We start from the raw sequence: 15364 nt of genomic DNA on the forward strand, positions 1-15364 counted from the left end.
TGAGTTTCAGTAACACAGCGTACTCTATGCTCTTTTATACAGGACAACAGCAGAAGTCTTCTATCGTACATTGTCTCATATTACTTGCGTAATTTTGATGAGGTGAGTGAAAATTAAATTTACTCTTTTAAATTCAAGTTAAGCAACCCAGCTTACTAAATTTGCTCTTCTTCTGGTGAGATGAAAAAATGTGTACAAATATTCTCTGTGCTTTCAGTCGCATATTTTAATATAGAAAAAAAACGTAATGAGCGCTATGCAACTGTTCATTTGTGCTTCTGTCAGGATGCTGGAAGAGAACAATGCATCTTTCCTCTTCCGGATCCACAAGATCTCTTCCAGGCTTCACAGCTGAAGTTTGATGATTTTCAAAAAGATCTCCGCAAAATGAGGAAAGATTTGCGAGGTACTGAACCCAGATTAAGTGCTAATTACATGTTACCACTATATCACTTCTGTTCTTGTTTGTGTCATTTTGAGAAATTAGATTACATTGAAAAAATAGCTCTGTATTTTTAACTTCTCAATTACCAGTTTGTTTCTTTAATTTCCTTTTCCATGACCATTTACGCAATAATATATAATTTTCTGTATATAACCTGAAAGAGGTTTTTAAATTAAACAGCATCAAAACAGTTAAGTTAAATATTTTGTTTCAAAATGAAAGCAAATATCTAATTTAGTTTTTCTTTTTTGCAAAGTGATTTCAATTTTTTTTCCATGTCCATGACTAAAAAAAAGAAAGAAAAGGTTTACAACCAGGTCCAAATACTATCTAGCGGATAAAGTAATATATATGATGTTACTAATAACACTTGAAATAATTGGACATTGCTGAAAAGTAATATGCAAAGGAAGTATTTTTTCTCCTCTTATGTATTTTTTTCTTTAAATGAATTCAATATGCTTAAACATATTTGCTCAACTTTGATGAACTACATGTATCATATATTTCTTAATAGGATGGGGATCTAAACACTGAATTTGTTAAGCAAGGGTAGTTTGCACAAAAGATCAATGAGCTTCAATGGTTCTGCCAAAAAATTCTGCTAAACTAGCCAGTTCTGTTACTGTGTTAAATCTTTGAGGGAGAGATAAAAACCAAGGAGTGATCTTTGTATTACTCTTGCCTTGCTGCTTTTAAATGCCATCCCTCTAGAGACCTAGGAAGTTTGGTAATCCATTAATCCCTGAAGAACCTAGAATGGAAGATTCTCTATTAAAACAAAAACATAACATGGTTCCTGGATGATATCTCACCTTCCCTTCTAGCCCCTATCAAACTTTCTGTTTGGATATTTAAAAATTATTTTGAGGTAATATTTAAGGTGGTATCAAGATCACTTCGGATACTTTGTGTGAGGAGTGAACTGAAGCAGCTTTTATTTGCTGCTCCTGAACAATCTAGGGAGCAAAAATCTCACAGTTCAACATGAGGACTTGTTTCTATACTTCTTGCAACTTCCAGATAATCTCATATCTGATCCCCAATCTTGCACTTATAAAAGATACTTAGCTTTTATTTTAAAAAAAAGGTACTTGAATTCAGGCACATGTTAACGAATATCCGGGGGGTCAGATTTTATTCCTCACAAATTTAAAAAGTTTCATTGTGTACGAGGAAGTTTAAATATTTTTAGATCAAGGTTGAAATTTACATACAGGCATAAATCTTTGTGGAATAAATCCACGCTGTGCAGTGATCAAAGCAGGGGTTCTGTAAAAATGGAAATTACATGCTTCGGTCTGCCATCAGATTGCAGTTGAATTCCTTCTGTGCTTCCAATCCAGTCCTGAGGCAGTTGTTAGTCTGTTCCGTAATTAATGAAACTGAAGAATAACTACAAACAGAATTGCTCTTTCCCTATTACAAACTTTTTTGGGGACAGCATCAGCATCTTCATTCTCTCCTGAATATGAAGTGACTATTTCAGCCCCAGACTGCAATCTCAGTCATGACTTTTTAAGTCTCCAGAGATACTAAATGCTTTGTGTTGACATTCTTTTCCAAAGAAAAGTGTTAATCTAAATTAAAAATAATTTGTGTTAAAATATTTTATTATCACAAGAGCAGTAGCAGAAAATTTTAGTAATAAGCTATAAATTCTGGATATTGCAATAGCTTAATTGTTATAATGCTTTCAGTGAGATAGTATAGCCTGTCTTAATGACAGTCATTTCTACATAGAGTGCTAATTTTAATGGAATGGGTAAAATTACTTCAAAGTGGGGTTTTTCTCTGCATTTCCTTTTAGTACACTACCAGGTTTGCTAATGAACACATGGAATCTTATGAGTTACTAGAGGTAGTAAGTGCCTCATTAAATGACTGAATAGGAAGAGGGTTGTATGATGCTGAGAAAATTCTGATAAAATTCTAAATATGAACCTACTCTTTTGAAGTCAGTGCAAGTAAATTAGTATTGATTATTCCTGGGAAACACTATCTTTAAAGTCATAGAAATGCATGCCCAGAATACATTACAGTTCTATATTGAAATGTGGACTGTTAACGTTGAATTTTGATTCAACAGTAATTAGATGGCAGATGTCAAGAGTATATTTCACCATTTGGTGAGGGTGATTGTTTTGTTCTTTGTGACCAAGAAAATTGCATGTAGCATTGGTGCAGGCAGTATCACCAGTTCAAGGGTATTCTGCTCATGTTAGCTTCAAATACCCTGAAAATCATGCAGTGAGATCATGCTTGTTACAATGGAGGAAGGAGATATTGGTTCACCCAGGAAAAAAAATATTCCAAAGGTATTTTATTTCTGTCTTAGAAAACATTCTATGATCATTGCTCAAAAGTATATTTTATTCCAGAAAGACCCTTTCATAAAATTTTGGGGGAGCTTAAAAAAACCCAGCAAAATACCCACAAAGTAGAGGAAGGCTATGATATTAAAAAAAAAAAAAGTTTAATAGCCCTAACAACCATAGATCATTTTAGTACTGCTGTATTTTTCCATTTCAAGATGTCAGTAGCAGACACAGAGACATTCAGATATAAATAATCTTAATGATTCAGTAAAATAATCTTGTTGGCATGCTCTTTCACAGTTTTGAGTTTGGTCTTATGCTTATATTAGAGTTATTACGCTAACTGCTTAAAAAGGAAAAGAATTTGTGATATTCAGACTTCTGTGCTTTCTTCCCTTTTGACTATTGGGCTATTGTCCATTTTAAAGTGTTTATGAACCTTATGCCTTGGCACTTTGTAAAATCTTCGAAAAGAAAATCTCTTCTAGTATTTCAGATTAAAAGTGTAAATCCAAAAGACTTCTACAAGCATGCCATGTGCCTGTTCCAAGATGAATAAGACAGAAATTATAGTTTTTGGATAATACAGATCCCAAAGTTAAAATTTATATACCATATTTTTTTGTAAGATAGAAGACTAAAGAGCAGGTAGATCTTCTTACTAACAAATCAAGTGAGTTTGGCTCCATCTGTTGCTCGTAGATTTCACAGCTCTCCAGGATTCCCACTTCAGCCTTTTTGACTTCAGTGACATATATCTTGTTAAGCAACTTGATCTGCTTTTGATCTCTCCTGGCTGTCAGCAACATTCCTTGATGCAGTCATGCCAAGCAATGACTTCTGTTCCTATGTTATTCCTCAGAAGAAACTTTAGCACTTGCCACATGACTTAAATCAACCCACCATGCAGAGAAAATTGGGCATACAGGGTCACAGGAGCAGTGTGTGACTCTCACTGATTAGGACCCCTGTTACATAACTATTAGTTTTATTAGTCAGTATGTTTTCCTAGACACTTCAGAGTGCTCCAGGTAGAGCAGAAAGATGAGGAAAACATGTATTGAATCAATCAAGATTCTAATCCTATTTGCTGTGTCACTCTATTAAGGTAAAATTGTGGTTTAGGAAAATGTTGTATTTATGGCCCATGAAATTCTTCAAGGTGCATTTCGTTTGGGAAAGAGCTAGAACATTAAAATGGCATTGAGAGTTGTAGAATTATGGCAAGTTTAGAATGTTAAGGAAGCTATTCTTTGGCTATACATTCACATTCTAGCCTTAAAACAGTAAGTTTATTCTTGCCAATCAGAAACTAATTCATCACTTGTCACTTATTGCAAAACTTACACTGAAGCTCAGCTACAAGGGAATTAGAAACAATGTCAGGCAGAAGATAAATCTGACTAGTAGAAGAGATTAATAGTACAATATAATGCAGATTGCTACAAAATTGGGTTGAAGTCAGTACTTGTTTATATGTCATAATGTCATATTTAATATATTTGCTTGGAAACAGACTACAAGCAATAATTATGATAATTAAATGTTATTTTTGTAGTGATGCTTTCTTTTCCCATTCTGAGTGTTTACAACTCATTGAAAATCTCCATCCAAAAGAAGCTAGGTTGTGTGGCCCAGTACATCTCCCTGATTTGGATAAATGTGACTGAGAATGTTTATAAAGTGTTAAGCATTTGCAGAACACTTTGTATTTTAAAAGTATGTTCCAAGAAAGGCCCCAGAGTGTCTTGGAAAAATACATGTTCCCTGTTTTTTCAGTGCTTCCTACAGTCACCTAAAGTTACCTATTCATCTTGGACCTAATACAGAGCTGTGAAGTGCTCCCATGTTTAACACCTGCTGTGTGAGTAAGAGCATTGGAAGGACCATATTGTGTGATAGAAAGACTTTTAAAATCATATTTGGGATTATGTCAGTGTGGGACTGAGTTTGGACATTAACAGGTTTGCTAACCATTCCTCTTGTCTCAGTAACTGTTACCCTTAATACCTAAAAGAGTTCCCAGTCCTGAGATTTCAGTGGAGCTGTGGTTTGAGGCGGAATTTTCCTCTTCATGGGCAAATCTGTTTCTGAGGTGCAGGGATTACTTTGCAAAATAAGATTGGATCCACTGCTAGTTCTTTCTTAAGTAATATTAATGCATTCAGGCTAAAATTAAATTCTATTTGCCCCTCTCATGCACACCCATGTATCCTTGTACCTTTTCATATTCCGTACTGAGATGGTTTCCATCACAGCTCTGATTGTGGGGCTAAGACTCTGAAAACAGAGTTATTTAGTTATAAGCCATTTACTTCACATGGCAGAAAAGGACCAGGTTGGTCTTCTAAATTGGATTGTCCTCTTCTAAAACAGGAGAAGGGCAATCTAAGGATTGACTGATTTTTTTTTTTCTGCTAAGTCCTTGAGTCTAATCTGTTGACCTATCTTTTAAAAAGCTAAATTTTAGTAAAATTAAGTGTATCCTAAGAGGTTTCCCAAAAACTTACTGKTTTTTTTTTTTCAGTATGTTTCTACACTGATATTTCAATCTCAGGAGAAGACAGAGTTGGAGGAGAGAGAATTTAAATAGAGAAAAAGTTGTGCTCTTCAGAGTCTGCATTCATTGCAGCATCAAAAACATTCTGTTCTAAGACATTGAAATGTGTCTGGTTTCGTTATTCTCTGTCAATATGTTTGATATAAATGTGAATGAAGATAATTAAGAAATAGATCTTTTTCTTATATGATCCATAGATCCACATTCTGGTGAAAAGATGCCTTCATTCTTTTATAATAAAATGTCAAATCACTCAAGGTAATTAACAGCAAAATAATAAACAACAGCAGTGGTTTGGGTCAGTACTCCAGTTATCTGTACTAACAAACTTTACAGAAACAGGTATTGTTTTAACCACATTAAATCTTTACTTTTGCCTACTCATTGGCAGCTGCACTTTCACACATTCTAACTGTTTGTTCAGTTATCGCTGAAAGGGTTAATTACTGCAACTATGCAGCATGCAGACTCCTAAACCTAAACCAGATGTAAGCTAAAACCAGGCTTTCAGTCAATCTGTGAGTCATATTTTACTGTTCTTAAAACTCCAAACAAGGAGCTTTCTATGGAAGCCCTTGAAGACTCAGCAGTTCTTAGTGTAAGTCATTACAATTCCAAAAAAAAATAAATAAAAGAAAATTAGGAGCCCTTTCTGTATTTGTGGCTGGGTTCATCAGAGCTTGTCTTTTGATGAGGCCAGCATTGTTTCCTTTAGATGAAGTCTAAGCTTTCTTTTTAAGTCACAGGTTGCAATTGTAAATAATCCAGAAAGCACCAAGGAAGTTCGGAGAACTGTGATTATATTGTCATAGAGTTTTCAGAAAAGTAGGACACAGGCACGGCTCCTCATAAAATTAAGGGCATAATTTCAAAGCTTCCATAAAGGCTTAAAAGCAAATAGTCTATCAAGTCTCTGTTAAAGGTGTGCTCTTAAATATCTTAAAAATCCACCTGACCTCTATCAGACTTCTATAGATAACTATGTGGTTTCTGAATTAGTTAACAAAATCAGCCTAATGAAGCTGGTAATTACTCATCCAGGATAATTCATAAGTCTGCTTTGTTTCTTTTCCATTGTTTTTGATGGGTTGGGTTTTTTTTTTATTATTAGGTTTAGGGGTTTTGTTTGKTTGGTTTTATTTTTCATTTAGTTTTTATATTTGGGGCACTTGAAAAGAATCTTGCTGTGCATTGTTATCCTGAACAAAGACAATGCAATAAGCCTGAAGAGCAGCTGGTCATCTGCTCACCCTTTTTGTTCAAAAACACATCTTTTGTGTTTAGGAGAGATTTGTACTTCCAAGGGCTAGGACAGAACTGGACAGGCTGGACAGAACCAGCTGGAAAATGTGCATTAAAAAGATATTCTGAATGTTGAAAACTTTTTCTTCTCTTTAAAAAAAGGTAAAGAAACTATTTCTGATTATGAGACTCAGTGCATTTAACATCACTTATCAGAATAATTTCCAGAGAATGTTACTGCAAATCACAGAATGTTTTGTCGCTGTCCTTTTCTGTATGGATATCTCTAAATTGATATTGGCTTTTGTGAACCTTTATATATTTTTAGTATATTGACCTGAAATAAAGAAAAAAAAATAGGATGAGCAAGTGAAGACAATAGCTTGAAAAAAAATGCAGTTAATTATATTTTAACACAGAAATAGAGAATGAGATTAATTCTTCAGATACTGGATATTGTTTAAATCTCTGAATTGGTTTTGAACATAATTTTTTACATCAATTTCCAGATTGTTAAAAAGCTACCAGTTTGAATTCCCCACAAAATCCATTTTGATTGCTTCTCTGAAAAATCATGAAATCTACAGCATATGATGTTGAGAGGATATGAAAAAAGATGTATTATTGGTCCTTTCCATTGTGTAGATATTCTTGTTATGTTAAAATTGATTTAGAGGGTTGGAGAAAAGGTGTCTATGCCCATGCCAACTTCCACTTAGGATCTGAAATCTTTGGAAGGTCTCAAGTGCATGCTTTGGGACTTGAGGGTACGGAAGCCTTCACCTTGCTGCAAAGCAACACAGAGTTTTTAACTTTATCCCTGCTTGGGCAATTCAGTCTTGTGAGATAAGTTTCTACCAAGTGCTTGGCTTTTCTGACTGCCTGTATGAGTCTCACTTGTGGTGTCTTGAATATCTTTCAATTCTTTCATTATAAGAAAATTTAAGATCTGCTTCAAGTAAATGGAGTTTAGAAATATGCTAGCTTTGTCTAAGTTTTTCAGTTGTATTCACATCTCCTAAAATGAGAGAATGACTAAACTTGTGAGAATAGGGAAGATAAGACCATGTTTTGAGTCTGTTAAGAAAGATCAGACAACCTTTTGTTTTAGACAAAACTTTTACAAAGTCATCACAGCAGATCCCTTTTGCCAATGTATTTCTTTGATAACTGGGATGTTTAGCTGAGCTGTTTCATGGAGATATATGTGTTAGTGTATGAAACTGAGGCTGAAAAAAATCAAATTTAGAAGGCTGTTTTTATTCTCACATACTTTTTGGTTTTTTCCATGTTTTGTCTCCATGTTGCTTTGAAGTTATTAAATCCCTTCTGACACAAGCATTTGTTCAGTATCTTATTTGTTCATTTGGGCAGAAATACTAGGGACTATCTGGTATTTTGTATTACTTTCATTTGATCAGCACCTTGACTTCTTCAGTTACAGTGAGGAATAGCAATAGCATACAAATAGTGGTGGTTTATATTCTGGTGACAAATTGCAGAAAATGATAAATGAGTGTTATATCCAACAGGTTGTACAGGGAGACTACAGTTACAGTCTTGGTGACCTGGAAAATTGAGAAACTCAGGAAGAGCTTACAGGCCTGTTAATACTTTAATGAAGAAAGCATCTGATGAACTAGTTCATTTTAAGGATAATAATAATAATAATTAATATGGTAATAATGACAAAATTTGTTAATGTTTAAAGTCTGAAAGCTATGTACAATAGTTTATTTTCTATAAAGCAAGAGAAAGGGATTTTTCTCCCTCTGTTTYTTTTTGGGTTTTTTTTTTGTTTGTTTGTTTGTTTTTTTTTTATTTTAAACTATTTACACAGCAATGTAAAATAATAACCTGTTTGCAGTTCAGGACTGGGGTAAAAAATGGCCATGAACTGTTATTCTTCTGAACATCATTGATTTTAATCTTTTCACAGAGGGAGAGGGTGTGGGCAGAAGATTACAAAAATTACACCAAAAACTGGAGAAACAAATCTATCATCAACTGCACATCCTTTCCCACACCACACATATGTGTACAAACAAATCAACCATGGGACAGTGTCCGGTATCTGAATGGTTAAAGAGGCATTTCATTCTGACTGTGAATATTACATGTTCTTTTTTCCCATAACAAGATGAATATAAAACAGGGAATATCCCACATTTCCTTGTACATTTTGAAATGGGGTTGCTTCAAGCTCTTGACATGGGTATAGGCTAGGATTTTTGGTGGGTACAAGTCTTCATAATATACTAAAATTGGCTGAGAGATTAGGAGCTCATAAAAGCTACAGACAGTCAAGAGAGTATAATGTTGTACTGCTGTGAAAAATACTTAATCGGTATTATCGAAAAAGGTTGGAATTTCAGTGTTACTAAATGTTATGGTAGGTTCTATCACCCCTTTCAGTTCTGCCACTTATCTTTGCATGAGAGAAAAGAGTAATGAATTTCTCTATTACACCATCAGAGCATATCCCTTTTCAGAATAGTACATAGCTTCCCTATCTTTTCTCTTGTCATACGTTGTAAGAAAATTCATGGTCATTTGGATCCCCTCCACTATTTCACATGTGATGACTAACATTTGTTTAAAAATTACAGGCTTCCAAATACGTAATTATATATTATACAAATATATTTGGGGAGAGGGGGGTTAGATTTTTACAAAAAATTTAATATTGCTTTATAAGCAGGTTTACCTGTCTGAGTAGACCTATGCATGTTTATCTTTCCCTTAAAAATCTGCTGTTATTATTCCTATTTTGCTCTAAGCTTAAAAAACAGTAATTAAAATTAAATTGTTATTATCACTTTGGTTTTACTTCACATGTGTGGAGTTACCAGTTATTTGAGTTAGTCTGTTTTTCTGTATATGTGCATTTTAAATATTAGGATAGTGCTTTATGCCACCTCAAAGTATTTTTTTAGATGTTTAACAAATATTCTGTCTTTAAAGGCATACTAATAACTTGTTTTTGTTTAAAGAAAACCTGGAGAGTAAGCAAGAAAACACATGTTTTGTAATGTATGCACCTGAAATGGAAATATTGAGGCATAATCAAGCACGATTCATTTCTGTTGAATGGTATGAGCTTATCACAGTCTAAAGAGGTTTTAATTTTAGTGGAAATTGGAGTTTAATATTCACCTAAAATAATAGCCTCAGGTATTCTCTTGACCCACATTAAATTAGCTTGGCTTATTGGTGGAAGTATGATGGTACCACATTACCCATGAATGATCTTTGTGTCAGGGCTTCTTTAGGCTCTAGTTTCTCTCTCTCGGTCTCTAGTGCAATAAGAACCAAACTGTTCTTCTTCAAGGTCTCTGATGGAGTTCAGGCCATGAGAATTGTACCCTTACAATCTTCACTTGAATTCTTTTGCACTACTACGTTTGAACAATGCAAAGCGCTTCTCTTCTCTGTGGTTTTATCAAGTATCAAGCCCTCATCTGGCTTAACTCACTGAATTAAGGTTATTCCTACTGTTTGGTGCAGATTTTGCATCTAAACCTTATATTGATTCTGGCACTATTATCCAGAGCCATTTTATCCAGAGCCTGGAATATGAGTTTTAATTTTGTTTCCATACAGTACTGCCCTTTCAATTTGTCTTTCTCCCTCAAAATAATTGAATACTTCTGTTAATTTTTTCTACCACTCATTTAAACTCTCACATTGGCCACAAATTCTCTGCATATAAATCTATTTGGCCAGGAACAAAACTGTTCCTGATTCTGTTATCATAGTGTTTTTACTTGTAGTGTGTTTGAGGCACAGATTCCAGCAGTTTCATTGGATGTGAATTAAAGTGTCATCCATGCTATGATGTGTCATCCTAAACTAATCTGTTACTTCAATTTCAGCATGTGAGACAGAAGCAGCAAAAGTTTATCAGCTATCACTAGAAGAGCACCTACAGCCCTTCAAAGACAACATGGAGCGATTCATTAGTCAAGGTAAATAATGAAACGTCACTTAACCTTTTCATGACATTTCAAAGGAAAGTTATGGGAACAATGTTTATACATTGTGGGAAAGGGACTGTTTATTTTGGCATCATAGAAAGACATGGATTAGTTTAATCAGATGCCACACAGTTCTAACAGATTTGCAAAATTATTCCCTTGTATTGTAGGTGACTCACTCTCTTGCATGACAGCAAAGACAAATGCTATTGGCTTGAGTGTGTGATCTTCTAAGTTCAACATTCCAGTAGAAAACAAATTTATAGTCTTTGTTCCTTGAAAAATTATTGAAGCTGGATCTGTTTCATTAACTTCCTTCCAAAGAGATAATTCTTTTGTATGCATCAAAAACATGAAATAAGCATAGCAAAAGTAGTTAAAGTTTTTCCAGATACTGCAAATCCATATGAAATATTTGGATGTGATTAATGGATAGCACTGCAAGAGAAAATATTAGAAATATCCAGAACCAACTGCATCCTAAGTATTAAAAGGAAAACACTTTAAAAATTAATAGACTATGATTTACTATACCTTTTTTGACAAGATTATAAGAAATATGGATAACTTTTGTTTATGATTGATGGGATATCAGAGCAGCTCTTGAAATATTACTCTGCATTGACCAATTCCCTTTTTAATACAAATCAGATTTCAGTGCATCAGCATTAAAATGCCCTGATGAGTATACCAACATAATTTAAACATTTAGCTGCTCCATCTGCTTTGATATTGCATTTTATAATTGAAGGCAGACCTGTTGTCTCCTGAATGGGCAAGTTATGGGAAAATTCAGTTTCTAGTGCTGATTCATTAATTCATTAGCCTAGAGATGTGTTGGAGATTTATAGACATTAACTGAATGGGCTTTATGTTTGAGAGACTGGTGAGATGTGCATTTCTCTCTTCCTGATTAAGGGATCCAAGGTGACTCTCTATGCAGACATTGTAAGTGGAGTACCTGTAGAGCCAAAGACTGCTTTGGGTTGGAGGGGACCAGACCGTGCTTTTCATGTGCTCTACTGTGTGCTGATCCATGCTACAGGACTTTCAATTACAGGGAATAAATTGAACACACCCAATATTTTGAATCATCAAATGTGATCTGATGTTTTCTAAGACAGTTGTCTACTAGCCAAACCTGACAACAACCTGATGTTGTCTCCGGTAACAGTAGGTAGGAACAGATTTAAAACTGGATTCTGATTATGTATATTGCATATAATTACTACAGCAATGGTATGATTGGACATGTAGAAGTGTTTTGCATTAGGTTCATATTATTATTTTTATGTATAGAAAGGGGAAATTGAAATCAAAAATTTTTCTGAAAGATATCACTATTGACATACTGTAATCGTGCCATATGTTTGCATATTAACCTTATTAACAGAGTAGGAAATCAAACATGAGGATTATCCCTGAAAGTGTTCAGTGCCAGGCTGGATGGAGCTCTGAACACCCTGGTCTTGAGGAAGGTATCCCTGTTCATGGCAGGGGGGGTTGAACTAGGTGATCTTTAATGTGCCTTCCAACCCAAACCATTCCATTATTATATTATCATATATCTGTTAAATTTGTGTATTTTATTTTAGAAACCATAATTTTAGAAGTACCTAACTTTTTTTACTTTAGCTTATTTTATTATTTCTGACTACACTTTCCAGAATATATTTTCTGGAAATATAGTGAGTTTTTTTGGTTTTTTGTTGTTCTTTTTTTGTTTGTTTGTTTTTGCAAGGATATGCAATTCCCTTTGTAATTGCATGTCTGTACTTAAGGAAAGTGAGGAAAAGGAAAATATATTCATCACATCCATCAATAACTTTGCTGCATTCCCATAGTAATAGTGTATGTTGTTGGGCGGTTGACAAAAGGAGAAACCCATAATATCAGTAAAAATATCACTGTCTTGTTTTATGGAAATAATGGGAAATGTGTATCATGAATGCAGTAAACTGTGACTGAACAATTTCTACATTTTTTTAAACCATAGGGACTATTATGCAGAATTCTGTCCCAATGTAAGAAAGACAAAGGTTAGCATATAGAAAAAAAGAATCCCTGGTTAAGTTCCAAAAATAAAGTAATTTAAATACCTTTCATTATGAAATCCTTTGTTTTTACTTCATGGGATTGAATTCCAACTTGAAAGAGGCCATGTTTAAAGCAGGATTTCTCTTTCCTGTTCAGTGTTTGACAGGCTTTTGATCTAGATATTTTTTCTAACGGCTTTTGTTGTTTATGTAGACATAATCGATGAGTCTTTTCAGCTAGACTGCACACATGATCATTTAGAAAAACAGAGGGACAATTCTTGGCACCTTTTGGAGATTTTTGTTTATATAACATATGCTCTGGGCAAAGAAAAATCAAGCTGTAAGTTTTTATCTTTCAAGTTCCAGTTTCTCTAAACTCAGAAGTTTTAACTTATAATTCAGATGAAAAGCATTTTTCATAAGGTTGAATAATTTGGCATGTTTATATGATGCCTTTTCAGAGCAGATAACTTGTGCACATAATGGGACCCAAAAGTTCAAAGTAGCTAGTTACTTACAGCAAATTCACTTATACTTTTTTCTAGCAGTTAAAATGGAAAATGGTTTTCCCACAGGCAAGAAAACTTGGACATCAAATTAAATATCCTTGGCAAGGGGTTAGAAAGGCTGTGCTTTGTAGGAATAGTTACTGTCACGCACAGTTAGATAATTTTGAATTACATTACTGCAACAAGTCTAGCTGATTGTTACTAATGATGCATTAATAAAATCTGTTTTTAATGTTAACACTTTTATTAGATTCATCATAGACATAAAATGGTTCTACATCACTAGCTAGCTTGCTTGTAAAGATAATTTCATTTGAAAGCTAAAGAAGTGGAAGAGTATGTGTTCAGAATCATGAAGATTTCAGATGAAAATGCTAGTGGTATGTGTGATGAAGGCTGTTCAGTACTTGTCTTGCTATCCCAGTCAGTTGGCTAAATAATCAGCATGTGCATTAAAGTGTGCAAGTTAGTGCCAGGATGAGAGTTCTTTTTCTGAGGGACTTGAGGGTCATTCTTCAGGTGATCATTATACTTTACAGAAGATTAAATGGCATGTGCTCTCCTTTCTACATTGGCTTAGTGGATATTGGCAAGCATGTTTTATCCTATGCATCAGATTTTTGAGGGTCTGTGTGCCTCAAAACATCCAACAAAATTGTCTCCAAAAAAGGGGATTGAAGAAGAACTTGTCAGAAACTAAAACCTTTTCAAAATTATATTGTTTATTATTTATAAAATATTGTTCTATGGTTTATCAATTTGTAAGTGATATTTAACTGTGAAATTCAGTAAAACAATTTTCCTTTTCTGATGAAAATTTATTTATACCAAACAGTATCTCCTACATAGGGTATGTAGGAAAATCTTCTGTCTTTGAGTTATTCCCCACAACTTATCACAATTTGAAAAGGAGAGATTGAAAGCAAAGCACTATTTGGGAACCTTGACTCCGTTGTTCTACATGTAGCTGTGAATAGACAAGAATGCAAACACATGAGAGATCACATCCACTGCTTTAGAAAGCTTCAAAATTCATTTCCTAGTGGAATCTTCTGACACATGGGGTGGCGGGGAAATGCTGAGGGTGGCTATTATCATGCAGTTCATAGAGGAATTTCATTAGCAGTGAGTAATCCTTGAGCCTTGTTCCCAGTGGATAGGTTAGCCAGCTCACGTTGAAAGAATTGTGCCTGCATGAAGCACAGCTGATTCGCAGTTCCCAGGTTTTAACTGTGGTTAACCTTGCAGTGAAAAGCAGTCTCTGGGTGTTTGCTGTTGGGATGCTGTCTAGGCAGTGCATTCTTGTCAGCTTGGTAAGGCAGGAAGCGTATGGCTCCCTCAGAATAGGAAGTGTTGTCTGGGAAGTGAGAAGGTTCAGTATGTTGAAGTCACAGCTTTTCCACTGAGATTCTATAAATGTGGAAATGTTGCAGACTTCAAATCTGAGCAAATAATCCGACATCATAATCAGAAGTCAAGCCAATATAATTAGTTTTAGACTTTAGAAAAAACATTATGCCACAGGAAATAAAAGCATTGTTTGCAGAAGTAAAGACAAAAATTTCTGATGTTTGGCTAGTTTATCTAAAAGCAATGAGAATAATTCCAGTGTGATTTTAAATTTGGGACTACAAGGTAACCATTCAATCTTTGGTTCTTATTTTGCAAAATTCTGAAGTTCTGCTATTGTGAGTGAATACCAGCACTAGGTTTTGTTCTGCTGGACTCAAGAATATAGACACTTCTCCACATTTAACTTCTAGTCACATCCTCATGTTACAGAATAAAGATGTCTTCTTGGGCGTCTGTAACCATCTCCTTCTTTAGCCTGGAAGAGCATTCAGGAGCCAGTTTTCCAAACTGTTAGTAAATGAATGTATAAATCACAGTGAGTTGTATTTATTGCTGTAGCTGCAACCAGATAGTTGGCCATGAATTCTTCTTTTAGGTCAAGTAGCAAAAGGCTATGTATCATCAAGTGATGGATTGTGAATGAGGCTAAAGCATCAGGCTGAATCTTGGATGTCTGGGTTAAGTTCCTGGCTCCAGAAATATTGTAGATGATTGCAAAATGAGTGCTGCTAGGGTAATCTTAATTCTGGCATTTTCTAACCAGAATGATTGATTTTGCAAATTCTGTTTTCTTTAAATATTGCTTTTATAATTTGATTTATATAAGGGTGAACATAGCAGTACTTAATAATTTTTCTAAAAATAGTTTGAGGGAAATATGATTGAAACATGATTAGGAAGATATATGAGTATTTTTTTTGT

The 15364-nt window shown here is 34.4% G+C and overlaps 1 protein-coding gene across 3 annotated transcripts in view; it reads left to right on the plus strand.

The window, feature by feature from the left end:
• Positions 1-15364, plus strand: part of FMN2 (formin 2) — a 169886-nt gene that overhangs the window by 111160 nt on the left and 43362 nt on the right. For all 3 annotated transcript variants that reach the window (XM_057363968.1, XM_057363967.1, XM_057363969.1), the window contains 3 exons: positions 43-102; positions 286-406; positions 10441-10533. In XM_057363968.1, coding sequence (XP_057219951.1) covers positions 43-102; positions 286-406; positions 10441-10533 — 274 coding nt within the window. The remainder of the gene's footprint in view (positions 1-42; positions 103-285; positions 407-10440; positions 10534-15364) is intronic.

Source organism: Malurus melanocephalus, unplaced genomic scaffold (assembly GCF_030028575.1).
Source record: "Malurus melanocephalus ecotype Western Australia unplaced genomic scaffold, MMel_1.1 scaffold_33, whole genome shotgun sequence".
In the NCBI taxonomy this organism is placed as follows: domain Eukaryota; kingdom Metazoa; phylum Chordata; class Aves; order Passeriformes; family Maluridae; genus Malurus; species Malurus melanocephalus.